This window comes from Lineus longissimus, chromosome 17 (assembly GCF_910592395.1).
Source record: "Lineus longissimus chromosome 17, tnLinLong1.2, whole genome shotgun sequence".
Lineage (NCBI taxonomy): Eukaryota > Metazoa > Nemertea > Pilidiophora > Heteronemertea > Lineidae > Lineus > Lineus longissimus.
Genome location: NC_088324.1, coordinates 1,355,744 through 1,371,173, shown reverse-complemented (window position 1 = coordinate 1,371,173; position 15,430 = coordinate 1,355,744). Strand labels below are relative to the sequence as shown.

The window sequence follows — 15,430 nt, the reverse complement described above, 5'->3', positions numbered from 1 at the left end:
ACACCTCACAGTGTCCAATACAGCTCCTTGAGAGAAAAAGACACTAATACATTCACAGGACTTTCAAACTGCTGGGAGCGTCCCTACAGACTGTTCAACAGAATGATCAAAAGTTTTATCATATTTTATCTTCTGAATTCGTAAATTTAAGCAAGAAAATGACAATGACCCATTTTGTGTTTTAATGCTGCAATAGTTTAATATCGTGAAGAAAAAGAATGATTACAATTTATTAGAATTACAATTACCAATTAGTTTATTAACACCTTATAAGCAAACTTACATCGGTGAGGAGAGCAGAATAAAGTGAGTGCGGAAAGCTATCGAAGCTATTGATAAGAGGAGGAGTAAGACCAAAGGGGATCTGTCTATAGGAATGTACCCTTTCTGTCGGCGTGTGAGGAGACTGTGCATACACACTTGATACAGCAGTTTAAAAGATGAACAAAGTGTATCAAAATACCAGTATCGAAATAAAGTCACTTGTCTTATAAATTATTTGCACAAAACTTTGAAACTTTATGAAGTAAATCACCCTCCGCAGTCATTAGGTAAATGAATTTTTTTGATAGGAGGTTGACGGAAGGGTACTGTGGGATGGATTTTTCGATAAAAAGTTCCCTATCCTTTCAAAAATTTGGACAGTCTAAAAGAACATGGATTTCATCTTCAACACAGTTTATATTTTTAGAAGCAGAACAAAAATGACAGAATCTGTTTTCTCGAGGAATGATAGGTTGAACAAACCTCCTCGTCTCAATTTTTCACCTATGACTGCTGATTCTAAAACGGGTAAGCGAAAGTCGGTCGCGTCTATTCGCAATAATGTCTTAATATTTTTCATTCTCAAAGCGTGTCTTTAATGAGACAATGGTATTACATTTTCCACCAGTATTACTTTGGTAGTTGGATACAAAGTGTTCTGACCAATAATCCTTTGAAATATTTCTTTAGAACCTGACAAGACTATGCGCCTTTGTTTACAACCACAGAATCAAGATTGATGTAAAATAAAATGCAATTCTCTTTACATCGGAAAATCAAGAGAAAGTTCCACTATTATCGAAAGATTTAGAGTTGATAGCGTTTTTAGTAGTTTTGTGTAGCATATTGGAGTACAATGGTTCTAAGACCATGCGAAAAGTTAGTCGATATGTTCGGGTTCAACAATATTCCCAGTTTTTGGTGTAGACGTGGTCCTTTGAACACCATGGTTTTGAATCGATGCATCCACTGTACCACACGCCCTTGTATTTGAAAGGGATAGCACAATTGCCAACTGAAAGTGAAAGAATGGCGCATTGAATGAATTTGATACACTAAAAAAATCACCTGAAAATTTCATTAAAACATAATACAAAAAAGCGTCGAATTGTATCGGGAAAAGTATTTGTGCTAAAAATGTATGGAGATTTTTACGGCCGTAAATGAATCCCGTGTTTTTTTTCTAAAAACGAAAAGAGCAACGTCAGGTTACATCAAGGCACCACCTGGTGGCCTTACTATTCAAAGATTTCGCCATTGCTATTCGGTTAATGAGGTCAGAATCCTGACAACTTCTTCATCTTGTTGAAATAAGCCTTCATAAATTCCCTCCTGGTTCGGGTGAAGGCGATGGCTATGAATTTGAATCTGACTAGTCATATCTCAAATGGCCTTTGACCTTTGACCTCATCGGTGAGGGATCAAGGTCAAAGCTTGAACTCACCCTTCTTGACTTCAGCATACTTCCCGTCATCCTTGCAGTAATACTGCATCCCGGCAAATGTATATGTCACTCCACTAGCTACCTTGGTCTTCATTTGCGTGTCACATGTAGCTGGAAGGAGACAGATCGGCAATATACAGGTAACTGCGCAGGCATCCTGAGATATTCCTTTTTTAACTCCTACCTGTACGCAAAATTTAAAATATATTAAAAAGTAGGGAGGCGGGGTATATTGAAAATAACTGGTGCCAGGACGCTGCACATTAATGTGTCGTGTACCATACATAACATTAGATAACCTGAGAAAACATGTCAATTCGTCAGACCCCTCGTAAAGCTTTAGAGAAGATGACATGAGTTTGTTGAGAATCTGCTGAGCAAGTTTAACCCCTCCCCTTTGACATGGAAAGGTATATCAATTTCGTTTTCTTTCGCACATACGATCTTCGAAGCTAACAATTACGGCTTTATTTGCATCGACTTATGAACATCTCCAAGGGTTCATTTCCTAACTCCAAAGTAGTTTACATTTTCGTCATTGACAGATTTTTCCACCAAATGTTTGGAGAGTAAACTGATTTTGGATTATGATTGAATATGCCACATTGACGTTAATTTAGACCCAGTTTTGAAGGAGTAGGTCAAAGAAACATGTTCACCTACAGCTGTCACTTTTATCAAATTGTGTCAATCAAAGGCTGCTTTCATCTCTATTGTAAGAGTGTCGATTAATACCAGTTGGTTAGGGACCAATTTGGCCATCAGACGTCTATGTGAATATGACGAATGTGTCCCTGGTACACCAACTGACCTTTGGAAATTCAATCCTGAACAAACATCAGTCAAAAGTCAAAAGACCAAAGCTCCTTTAACACAACGCCTTTGGGTCTCTTCACATAAAACGTGTTGAGAAAAACTCTTTTGTGTTTTCAGCACTTCTCAATTTGCCAGATGTTGCTTATTGTGTTGTGTCGCGCGGGATACGCAGTGTCGCAGGGTGGCTCTAGGCATATTTCAATCAAATTCCTAAAGCCCGTAGCACACTAGCCGCCAACTTCGGCGTTCACAGGCGTTTTTTGCCGCAAGAGTCCTGAACGCCTGAAAAATCCCTAGTCTGCTACGAACGGCGTCGGCGAACGCCACTTGCCGCAACTTGCCGCAACTAAACGCCAAATATCTAACATTTTTGATTTTTGACGCGTGTCGCCGCGTTTGAACGCAAGAAGAAGCCAGGTGTGCTACGGATTGCCGCCTGAATTGGCGTCGGCGGCGAGGCTATGGCCAATCAGTATGCGTCTTGATGTCACATGATTTCAAAATGGCAGCCTAAAGTGGCGGAAAAGACGCTACTGGATGCCGATTCTGGGCAGGTGTGCTCCGACCGGGATCCACTGGCCGCCAACTTCGGCGTCGAGAGGCCTGGGGCCTAACTGATCACTTTAAAACAACAAACCAAATTTATTTTCAAAGACAATTATCAAATCATAATTAATTTTTGTGAGCATATCGAAAGACTAGATAGAATTATGTCTCATCAGCACGATTGGAAACAGAAAAAAGCCCTTCTATTGAAGTTATCGTTTTTCTCAAAATGTAAAGTTGTTTTCATCTTTAAAAACAATCAGGAAAGATATGAAAGACTAAAGACGAAACGCCTGCATCAGTCCTTCTCTTTACAGAGATGCATACTATTATACCCACATCATGGAATTACGTAGGCAGAGATATGCCTGCATATATATTTCAAGTATGGCCGTCACAAAATACTCTTTTAAAACCTAGCTTCTCGAAAACGTTTCGACTTGTCCTTTAATTAGCTTTTTAACCTTAGATATCAATTTTCTGAACGCAGATCCTGCTAAACGGTTGTGCTTCTCGTGGAATAAGATGCTTGATTTCCTCTTCATAGAATTTACCAAAGTGTACGCTTAACTGTAATCTCATGCTTGAATGGCCAACATTTTTGTTCCAAATTCTATTGACAGCGGCGACATATACATAATATGTTGACAGGTGTGAGGTGCCGAAAGCTACCACAAGGCTAAAACTTTGGTATTGGAGTTTTATTTCACCTGTCGGGAATGACAAGGCCTTGCTAGGTTATTCTTACCCGAACCGTCAGAACAATAACTTAGTTATTTTTTGGTTAAACGGACATATCGGGCGAAGTATGCCTGGTAGATGACGAGTCTATGTCTGTGGTTACTGGGCATACGCCGCCAGATCAAGAACAAAAACAGTGTTACGTATTCACGATATTATTCGAATACCGACATTTCAGATAAGAATATATAATTCATCACATCAGAAGACTGCTGTGAGGGAAAACTCATTGTCAGGTAAACCTTCGTATTCTAATGATTTACTCATGTGGTAGAAAGAGCATCGTGTTTAAACTTACCAGGTTTGGCTCTACTTATGATCAGCTTCCTAAGTTCCTCGATCTGGGCCTTACCACTGACTGCACATCTCATCAGCGTTGTTCCGGCCAGCTTTCCCGTGAATTTGGACCCACCATTTGCCGGTCTGAGTCCAACGTACAAATCACCCAACATGTCTCGGAGTCCTATGGCTCCGACATTCTTGATGACAACATTACCATCGACCCACATCACCAAATTGCCAGTTTGTTGACTGTAGCTAATCCCTACGAACGACCATTTCTTAGTTGGTGGAGCAATATGAAATTGCATATGGCTGTGTCCAGTATGGGCATCCAGGTTGGTGAAAAGCTTGCCTCCATGAATCCACATGTGAGTTCCGTAAGCTCCTCTTCCTCTCCACTCCACGATTGGCCCGTCTCTAAGCACGTCTTGGTAAAGATAAGTCGCGATTGTGAAACTATCACGCTCAATATCCAGCTTTCCGTCACTGGTTATCTTAACGTAGTTATGCGCGGTGAAAACCCATGCGTCGATACCTTCAGGGCCGGTGGTGAGAGTTGTGGCTCCTACGGTAGATAGGGTTAGGCCACCAAGGCCGCTTGGTTTGGACTCGATCCTAGGTCCGAGAAGAAGCCACGAACCACAGCTCGACATACCACCTGAAACAGAAATCGAACACTTAATCGACAAACACTAAGGCACTAAGGGTGTTTTACAAAAGTAGTCATTGTTTTACGAAGGTAGTCATCACCAAAATTTGGAGAACACCAAGCTTTTAGATGCAAATTTTGAAGACATGTTACACATTTGAAACAAATAATGAATATGAACATAAAGTATACATCTTTAACATCAAATCTAGTTTTATGAGAGAGCTGGCCATGGAAAAGGGTCTTCGTAAGATTCTCATAGTCTGGCACAAGAAAACGCTGCATGAGCATCTAATACACCTGCATATACAACTCATTGTGAAAGCCAAACTGTAAACAATCAACATCGGATCGAGTCACAACAAATTACCAACTCTTGCATAAATCCATTGATGGTAAAGTTGTTGATCCCGAGGAGCCGATCTCCCAAGTCAACCAGCCACACGGCACCGCATAGCAAACAGTCCTTACGGTTGATTCCAACAATACCCAATCACCCGACCAGGTTGAACTGAAGGTAGCCATGCTTTTCAAAGCCGTTCAGGATCAAAATGGATTTAAAACAAGTCAACGATCGTGACCAAGGAGCATGCAAATCAGAGCGGATCTCAAACGCTGACTTGAGGAAACTCCAAGAATTCATAAGAAATTTGATTGTTAGTTTAAGTAGGCCTACTCCTAAAAACGGTTTGGACGATTTTCGGTCCGACGTTGAAACGTTCATGGCCTGATGCGAAGCGCGAATACGCATCTAGAGGGGAAGTGTAGAAAGCTCCGATCAGAGATCAGCGCTTCGAAAGCCGAAATTCGAGGGCTAGACTAGAGCAAACATTAGAACAGGTTCATCGGGTCTCATCACAGGCGCTTTAACAGTGCAATGGTATGATGGTCTCCCTCGTGAGTTCAAGGAAGTAAAATAAGGATTTGAGCGCATCAAAGATGTGAGAGATTCATGTGCGTCAAAGTTGCGAAATGATCTTAAATCAATCTGCCTATGTTCATGCGTTCCCGCACAAATTGACGTCACTTGGGTTGGGTCGGCGCTTCAAATAAGAATACGCCTTTTGCCACACCCGGAACTGCATGTTTGTTGAGTGTCGATTTCTGCCGTCTTATCGTCATCGTCCTTATTTTGTCGTACAAATGCTGAATCATGGATCGGAAGAGCATAAAGTATCGGTGAGTTATTAGGGTTGGCACAGACTCACCCCAGTGCCGAAATTAAAAAAACTTCAGAATTGATCGATTGCCGCCATCTTGGATCTCGGCATCCTTAGATTCAGGGTTTTGATAATCCTAAGTCATCCGCCGCATCGCCAGTTCGGACTGTAAATCATATTCAGGCCGAATTATTGCCACTTTCTCTCATAAAACGTTTTCTTTTATTAATAACTAAGAAAATATGATCTTTATAAATAAAATCTGACACTTACTAGTGGGTTTTAAGATGATTGTATGGAGAACTATAAACGCAGCGCAGTGCAGCAATCATTTTCGCGGGCTTAGTGGTGATGCGTGTTAATTCAGAAAGATTCTTTCCTTTTCTATACACGCGGTACTGCTTTTCAAGATGGTGGCAAGTTACCAGTTCTAGAGGAGTTGTAAGGAACGAAATCAGCGCCTCTCGTGTCAAGATTTGTGTTTGCAATGATCTAGTGCATTGTACGGTGGCCCATATAGGACATGCGTTTATTTTATGTACATGTATTTGAAAAAAATTCTTAATACAACGCTATATTTTCTTTTGAATTATATTTTTCTCTCCTCATTAACAACCGCCGTCGGAAATAATTGTCACTGCGGTGGAAAATATTTTTCACCGCTGTGTATGTAAGCGACTTATAGTCGGGTGAATATGTGAAAAAATACCACCTTACCCCAAAGAAATTGAAACAAAAGTGTTCTCAACAGTTTTTATTCCTATCAATGTTATCAATATCAATATTATGTGAGGGGCCAAATTTTTCCTTTGATCCGAATGACCCTTGAAGCTGGTAAACTTAAGTGCCCCTTTCGGTCGTGTGGATGGAGATCCGTTAGCAATATCGTTTATGAAGGAAAATGATAACCAGTTTACGAAGACACGCAAAGAGATGTCAAATTTGGCAAACTTATTGGCCTCTGTACGGATAAACCAAAGGACGTTCTGATGCTTGTATAGATAACTACAGCATATATAGCATGACGCATTTCGTGGAAACAGAGTTTTGTAAAGAAAACTGATAGTATCATTTGGTTGGCATGTATAGGGGCAAGGAAAACATATTAAAAACTTTAAATAGGCTAAACAAGTATAAATTGGCTAAAATAGTCTCTTTTGACATGAAAAGAGCAAATGGCACTTTCTACATGCGACATAATAAACACGCAAAGAAGCATGTTGTAGTACAATGACTGAATACAACTTCATAGTAGGGAGTAGGTCTTCTGTGTACATCTCACGAAACGGGACGACCTTCGTGGCGTCTGCTGGCGAGTTTATACTAGTCACGAGGGGATAAATCAAGTTCGTTTCAACAGGTGAGGTGTCATTTATAACGGTACCCATACTTGCCGCACTTACGTTTCGTGCATTTGAATCCATCTCCTTGGTATCCTTTCTTGCAGACACAGGTATAGACCCCTTTGTCTCCAGGTCTGCATACAGCATCCTGGCCACAAGGTTTAAGCTCACTGGACCCTAGCTTGGCGACTGATCCTACTTTGATACACTTATAAAGTGTCGTGCAGTCGGAGCTTATGCGCTCATCACCAATCTGATAGGTAAAAAGAATTGTTGACACTATCAGCAGATGAAGTACAATAAAAAGCCCCACTACATGCTCTGGTCTCTTCAATCCTGGTGAGATTACGTCATACCGGAAAAGAGAAGAAGCAAAGACCGTATAGTTTTTTCCTCATAAGAGTAGCAATATAAGCAGAACTACTTATGAAATGGTTGATGAAGGTAACATTGTCTTAGACGGCGAGGGGGCGATTTCCTGTTATGCAGTTAAGGGTGAAGAGTTAGACACGATCTGACTCAGTAAGGTTCTACTCATTACCCACCGTGTAATAGTTTTTGTCTGCATCCCAACAGCCACATGACTGCTCGGGGACACACGAATCACCATCTCGGATGAAGCCTTTATTACACTTGCAGCCTTCCATCAACTCATCCTCACAGAAGATTGGTTCGGGCTTGATACACGTCGGTTGGCATGGACGCATCTTGGACTCATATACGCTGTTAGCAGGGCACTTCATTGCTGGAAAATGACATTGATATTAATCGTATATTAACAGTAAAAAGAGAACAAGGTAGAGACCATTCGATAATAAAGTGAAAACTGTGATGATGGTTTTAACGTCTACATGCTTGTTTTAAGGATGTCAGGAAAGGTCTCATCATTTACAATGCGCTCACATCAGAGCCACTGCCCCAACACCAGAATCACACAACACGAGTCAATGGATGCAGGCGCTGACCAAACACAAGATCCCCAAGAGCCAATTTACTCGGGTTGAAACCAGACGCTCTTGGCATTTACCAGATCCTAGAGCCAATGGACCCACTCCAGATGCACTGGAACAACGCCAGCACCACTTGCTCCACACCGAAGCCAAATGGTTCTTGATTTTCGAACTTCTGTGACCAGTTGCCTTAGGCATAGCGTGACCTCAGGAATATTCCCCAATCAAATTGAGGGTTACAAGGCTAGAACTTCATTGGATCCATTTTGATATTCGACAAGCAATCGGAAGGCCATTATTGTAGATTTGCAGCCAAAGCATCTTTTTGAAAAGCAGAATGAGTCAAACTTACGACAGAATGTGGTTGTTCTCCAAACCTTCGAAGGTTGGTAACCATTCAGCTGACATTCGCTGGCGAATTCTCCCACATCAGCGCATATCACTTCTTTAATGGACTCGGGTTTGTCCACAAAAGCGCAAGCATCTATCTGGCAAGCAGCATAGGCTGACTTCCAATCTACCTTTCCGCTCTTGATGCACTCTGCGAATGGTCCAGTGGTTGACTTGATGTAACCGCAGTACGTGTCTGATGCAATGAGGGCATTGTTCTTATCCGAACATTTGATGACTGGATCCTCGCTCTTCTTACAGCTAAAGTATCAACACTATTAAATTCGACTTCTATTTGGAATGAATACAAAAATCTGCTGTATGGTAAGACTTCCAAAGTCATCCTACCTCTCTGGACGAACTATTCGAAAGGATATCACGAATAAGCTGTCGCCCACCTGTCTTATTTGAATGTGACGGTACTCATGACTGCAAGTAAAGGCTGTCTGTTCGTATTCAACAAAGGGCGAATACTATTCTACACCTTTCGATGTATTTCTGACATCAGTTGAATATTGCAGGATCCGGATTCAGATAAGACATAGTGTGGTTTGTTATATATGTTATCAAGCATAGAACTTATTATTTTCAAGGTATACAACCGATTTCTTTTGTTTTATTTGATCATATTTCAAACGGCTTGTTTGAAACATACACTTACTTAACTAATGGCACATCCGAGTCATCGGGAACCTGATAATTATTGAAGCTAGTCAAGGCATCTGCCATTCCATCGCAGTCACCACACATTCCAGTAAGCTTTCCAGCACCTCCATACTGCCAGTGGCCAAGAGATGTCACAATACCTCCATATTGACCACCGAATGACAAAGCGAAGGAACAGGTTGGCACTGATATCTTAAAGTCGTTGGCTCCAGATTTTGTGGCACTGAGAGTATGTCCGCCTTTGAGTTTGAGGTTAAAGGGCATTCTTTGTGTGAGGCCACTGACCTGCAGATCAAAGTTGTGGTGACTTGTTAGAGAGTGATGCAATGTCCCATATAACTGGCTAACATAAATTGTCAGATTAGTCGATGGTTGTATCGCAACTTCTGTTTGTTGAAAAATGGCTTATTATAAACCGCGAGATGAGAAATCGCGAAATCGCGAGATAAGTAATCATCATTTTCTACTTCCCTCGATCACGACAATCACCATTTCTAACGCTGCTGTCCACTTCTCAATTCGATGAGAGTGCGGCCGAATACAATACAAAGGCTACATGCACCTGCATGTTCATCTTGACCACAAGGGTTTTTGCAACTTATCAAGATATGCTGTGAGTATAATACCGCGAGGTTCAGTATGCAGTATGTGTCAAGATTATTTTCCCGTTAGGCCTGGCGGCACAAGTCACCATACACATGATTGACCGATAACACAGGGCATGTACCTGGTGAACGTCTGGTCATCGCTAAAAATAGCACGGGATAGTCTGACCATCGAAAGTAGGCTATAAGTTAGGTTAAATTCCACACATCGCAGAGCGGAGTCTGTTTCAATGGGCAAATCAAACAAGGATAACTCCAGACTACAGCCTCGGTCTCATAAATGTTCGCCTTTTCAGGTTCCATATTTGCAATACATCCTCTGGCGCATGTTACTCTCACAGAGGTTGGCATCTAGCGATTTCGCATTCTGCATCTCGCGGTTAATAATAAGTCGGTAAAAATACCATTACACTTCAGAATATTGATTGAACATTGCTTGCATTTTGATTTCGCCTATCACATGCAAGTAACGCGAAAAAACCCCAATGAGAAACAAGTGAGATGTAAACGCTCTTGGATCCAAACATCTTATTAGAGTGTGCAGATCGAGATTCTGTCTTGATGAAAGAACAATGAACCACCACAACAATATGACAGTTCTAGCAATTTATCAAACAGCTCAAATTCATCAAAAAAGGGTGGAGCATATACTAGTATATGAGAACGTACCCTAGTCCATCCATCCTTGTGAAGTCTGACAACGAAACCTCCCATCTTCAGGTCCATCATCCTACCGAAAGACACAATTGTGTTGCCTCGATATTCGTTCTTCACCTCAATGGAGAAGGAACACGCGACGTCAGAGTTGGTCGTCTTGGAGAAGACATATTTGCAGACACCCATGAAGTCGATCATTCTGGTAAAATCGTCGTAACGATGGTAATGGGGATCTCCCCAAGCCTTGCAGGTGCAGATTTCTAGTGGATAAAACAGACGGAGAGCTACACTTAGTATACATCAAACATCAATAATCTACATGCATCAATTTGTGCTGAGGAGACACTCAACTTCGCTACATAGTTTGGAATCAAATGAGTCTAAACACGCCTGATATACAATTTGACTTACCGTTATGATGCACCGATAATTGAATACATGTCGTTTGGATGAACAACTTTCAAGAGCAACACTTTGAGAACCAAGATAAAGTTTTAATGCGTTGTATCATCTACAGAGGCATTTTTATCACTAATCAATTAGTTCGTTATTGGTTATTCAAACTCAATTCCAAAGACGGACTTACTTTCTGTACAATTCTTCAATCTGAGATCCCATGATTTCGGTGGAGTACAACCTGAAGTGAAGGAAAACAAGAACATGTGTATTTAGCCTCGAGGTTAAGAACGAACACCTCTTGATGAGTGATCGAAATTAGAATGTCATGTAACATCTCCAAGCAAAGCTGAATGTAGATAGACAGTAGTGACTACGTGGCTTCGGTAATGTTAACAACTGCTTGCCTTGAACCAGACTTTTCCCTTCAGTGTTTTGTCTATTCTATCATCGTCTCTGGACAGCGTACAGGCTACACTACATCTGACAAACTATTTAATGTATCAACAAATCATTTGATGTACGAGCACTTTTTCAGATTGAACATCTTGGAATCCATAATTTGAAATTTAAGGATTCGGAATTAAGGCTTTGGTGTATTATATCTTTTTACATTGAATATCCTCCAATATAATGAACTATACTTACGAGCAACACAGTCTCCTTTCTTCAACATGTCAGAAGGTTTACACCCTGAAGGTAAAATTTGAACGGAATAACTTTTATACTCTGGCTTTTCCAAATATATCTCCAAAAGGATATATGAACTTCATTAATATAATTATCAGGTCGGAGTATACATTCTAACATTAAAACCTAACCATCATCACATTCACAACCACGAAAATCTTAATGACTGCCACCAACGGTCCTTGGATGTCGAGGCCAAGGACCACGGCACTAGTATCTCCCAGGCTTCATCATCAGTAATCGTAATCGTGCGTTTGTTATTATACAGTTATTGAGATAAGACATACATACTGTCCACACATCGTTTGGTCGGGATGTTCCATAACTGAGACTCGGTGCACCCTAGAGAAAAAGGTAAAGCATTAAACGACAATTAATGGTTACGAAACTTCATTCAGCTTAGAATGGATTCAATTTAGAATCCACCCAGTGATTGTGTATTAATGTACAAACTCATGGCTTAAGGAATTCACACCGCACTTGCGCGTCACTCTATCATGAATGAGATCGCGATGGTTAAGTAGCTTTGGCAAAGCCTTTGGTGAGGTCGCATCCAAAAAGCGAGTGCAGATAATGAAAACGAGTTGCAACGCATTTAAAATACAACACTGTTTTACCACAGTCGAGCTGCCTCAAGAGGATAAACTACAGAAAGACAGATATATTTAAAAGGATAAGTGCTATGTTGTAGGCTAATCCTGTGATGTCTCATACTAACTCGGTGTGCAGATTTTCTTGGTGTTATCCCAGATCTCCTCTGGAGCGCAGCGGTTGACACATTTATCCCCCGTCCATCTCTTTGCAACATTTGTGCATTCTTGAAGAAAAAGGAAGTTAATTACTGGCAGTGAAAACCTCTTCCTCTCCCTAGTTAATGTTTAATCTTTCAACAGAAAAACACTTGAAACTTATAAACTTTAGTGCACCCTTTCGGTCGTGTGGATGGAGATCCGTTTGCAATATCGTTTATGAAGGAAAATGATAACAAGTTTACGAAGACACGCAAAGGGATGGCAAATTTGGCAAAAATATTGGCCTTTGTAGGGATGAACCAAAGGACGTTCCGATGCTTGTATAGATAACTGCAGCATATGAAAGATGCTAAGGTACGCACTTCGTGGAAACAGAGTTTTGTAAAGAAAACTAATGGTATCATTTGGATGGGATGTATAGGGGCCAGGAAAACATATTACAGATACTCTAAACATGTTGACATAACCATGGAAAGCACATGACTGATGGTCCCAGACGACCTTCGTGGCGTGTGCTAGCGAGTTTATACTAGTCACGAGGTGATATCTCAAGCTCGTTTCCACAGGTGAGGTGTCATTTATAACGGCACCCATACTTGCTGCACTTACGTTTCGTGCATTTGAATCCATCTCCTTGGTATCTTTTCTTGCAGACACAGGTATATACCCCTTTGTCTCCAGGTCTGCATACAGCATCCTTGCCACAAAGTTTAAGCTCACTGGACCCTAGCTTGGCGACTGATCCTACTTTGATACACTTATAAAGTGTCGTGCAGTCGGAGCTTATGCGCTCATCACCAATCTGATAGGTAAAAAGAATTGTTGACAATATCAGCATATGCAGAACAATGAAAAGCCCCACTACATGCTTTGGTCTCTGCAATCCTGATGAGATTACGTAATACCGAAAATAAGAAGAAGCAAAGTCCATATAGTCTTTTCCTCATAAGAGTAGCAATATAAGCAGAAGTGCTGATGAAATGGTTGATGAAGGTAACATTGTCTTAGACGGCGAGGGGGCGATTTCTTCGTTTATGCAGTTTAGGGTGAAGAGTTAGACACGATCTGACTCAGTAAGGTTCTACTCATTACCCACCGTGTAATAGTTTTTGTCTGCATCCCAACAGCCACATGACTGCTCGGGGACACACGAATCACCATCTCGGATGAAGCCTTTATTACACTTGCAGCCTTCCATCAACTCATCCTCACAGAAGATTGGTTCGGGCTTGATACACGTCGGTTGGCATGGACACATCTTGGACTCATATACGCTGTTAGCAGGGCACTTCATTGCTGGAAAATGACATTGATGTTAATCGTATATTAACAGTAAAAAGAGAACAAGGTAGAGACCATTCGATAATGAAGTGAAAACTGTGATGATGGTTTTAACGTCTACATGCTTGTTTTAAGGATGTCAGGAAAGGTCTCATCATTTACAATGCGCTCACATCAGAGCCACTGCCCCAACACCAGAATCACACAACACGAGTCAATGGATGCTGGCGCTGACCAAACACAAGATCCACAAGAGCCAATTTACTCGGGTTGAAACCAGACGCTCTTGGCATTTTCCAGATCCTAGAGCCAATGAACCCACTCCAGATGCACTGGAACAACGCCAGCACCACTGGCTCCACACCGAAGCCAAATGGTTCTTGATTTTCGAACTTCTTCGACCAGTTGCCTTAGGCATAGCGTGACCTCAGGAATATTCCCCAATCAAATTGAGGGTTACAAGGCTAGAACTTCATTGGTTCCATTTTGATATTCGACAAGCAATCGGAAGGCCATTATTGTAGATTTGCAGCCAAAGCCTCTTTTTGAAAAGCAGAATCAGTCAAACTTACGACAGAATGTGGTTGTTCTCCAAACCTTAGAAGGTTGGTAACCATTCAACTGACATTCGCTGGCGAATTCTCCCACATCAGCGCATATCACTTCTTTAATGGACTCGGGTTTGTCCACAAAAGCGCAAGCATCTATCTGGCAAGCAGCATAGGCTGACTTCCAATCTACCTTTCCGTTCTTGATGCACTCTGCGAATGGTCCAGTGGTTGACTTGATGTAACCGCAGTACGTGTCTGATGCAATGAGGGCATTGTTCTTATCCGAACATTTGATGACTGGATCCTCGCTCTTCTTACAGCTAAAGTATCAACACTATTAAATTCGACTTCTATTTGGAATGAATACAAAGATCTGCTGTATGGTAAGACTTCCAAAGTCATCCTACCTCTCTGGACGAACTATTCGAAAGGATATCACGAATTAGCTGTCGCCCACCTGTCTTATTTGAATGTGACGGTACTCATGACCGCAAGTAAAGGCTATCTGTTCGTATTTAACAAAGGGCGAATACTATTCTAAACCTTTCGATGTATTTCTGACATCGGTTGAATATTGCAGGATCCAGATTCAGATAAGACATAGTGTGGTTTGTTATATATGTTATCAAGTATGTATAAAGACCTACTTGATGTTATCAAGCATAGAACTTATTATTTTCAAGGTATACAACCGATTTCTTTTGTTTTATTTGATCATATTTCAAACGGCTTGTTTATAACATACACTTACTTAACTAATGGCACATCCGAGTCATCGGGAACCTGATAATTATTGAAGCTAGTCAAGGCATCTGCCATTCCATCGCAGTCACCACACATTCCAGTAAGCTTTCCAGCACCTCCATACTGCCAGTGGCCAAGAGATGTCACAATACCTCCATATTGACCACCGAATGACAAAGCGAAGGAACAGGTTGGCACTGATATCTTAAAGTCGTTGGCTCCAGATTTTGTGGCACTGAGAGTATGTCCGCCTTTGAGTTTGAGGTTAAAGGGCATTCTTTGTGTGAGGCCACTGACCTGCAGAACAAAGTTGTGGTGACTTGTTAGAGAGTAATGCAATGTCCCGTATAACTGGATAACATAAGTTTTTAGATTAGTCGATGGGTGTATCGAAATCGCGAGATAAGTAATCATTATTTTCTACTTCCCTCGATCATGACAATCACCATTTCCAACGCTGCTGTTTACTTCTCAATTCAATGAGAGTACGGCCGAATATGATA

At 41.2% G+C, this 15,430-nt stretch overlaps 2 protein-coding genes and 1 long non-coding RNA gene across 3 annotated transcripts; all 3 read right to left on the bottom strand.

The window, feature by feature from the left end:
- Positions 1–439: 439 nt before the first annotated feature.
- LOC135501760 (uncharacterized) lies at positions 440–4,605 on the bottom strand. Its single transcript, XM_064794040.1, has 3 exons — positions 4,110–4,605; positions 1,709–1,819; positions 440–1,279 (listed from the first exon to the last, which is right to left on the bottom strand). Exons 1-3 carry the CDS (start codon positions 4,459–4,461, stop codon positions 1,164–1,166), a joined length of 579 nt encoding a protein of 192 aa, XP_064650110.1. The 5' UTR covers positions 4,462–4,605; the 3' UTR covers positions 440–1,163.
- A 68-nt stretch (positions 4,606–4,673) lies between these two features.
- LOC135501658 (IgGFc-binding protein-like) lies at positions 4,674–11,585 on the bottom strand. The gene is made up of 8 exons (XM_064793893.1): positions 11,558–11,585; positions 11,100–11,150; positions 10,526–10,773; positions 9,247–9,536; positions 8,548–8,846; positions 7,791–7,990; positions 7,388–7,498; positions 4,674–4,751 (listed from the first exon to the last, which is right to left on the bottom strand). Exons 1-8 carry the CDS (start codon positions 11,583–11,585, stop codon positions 4,674–4,676), a joined length of 1,305 nt encoding a protein of 434 aa, XP_064649963.1.
- A 317-nt stretch (positions 11,586–11,902) lies between these two features.
- LOC135501260 (uncharacterized) lies at positions 11,903–13,050 on the bottom strand. Its single transcript, XR_010449574.1, has 3 exons — positions 12,961–13,050; positions 12,318–12,416; positions 11,903–11,941 (listed from the first exon to the last, which is right to left on the bottom strand). It is a non-coding gene; the product is annotated as an uncharacterized LOC135501260 (long non-coding RNA).
- Between the last annotated feature and the right edge of the window lie 2,380 nt (positions 13,051–15,430).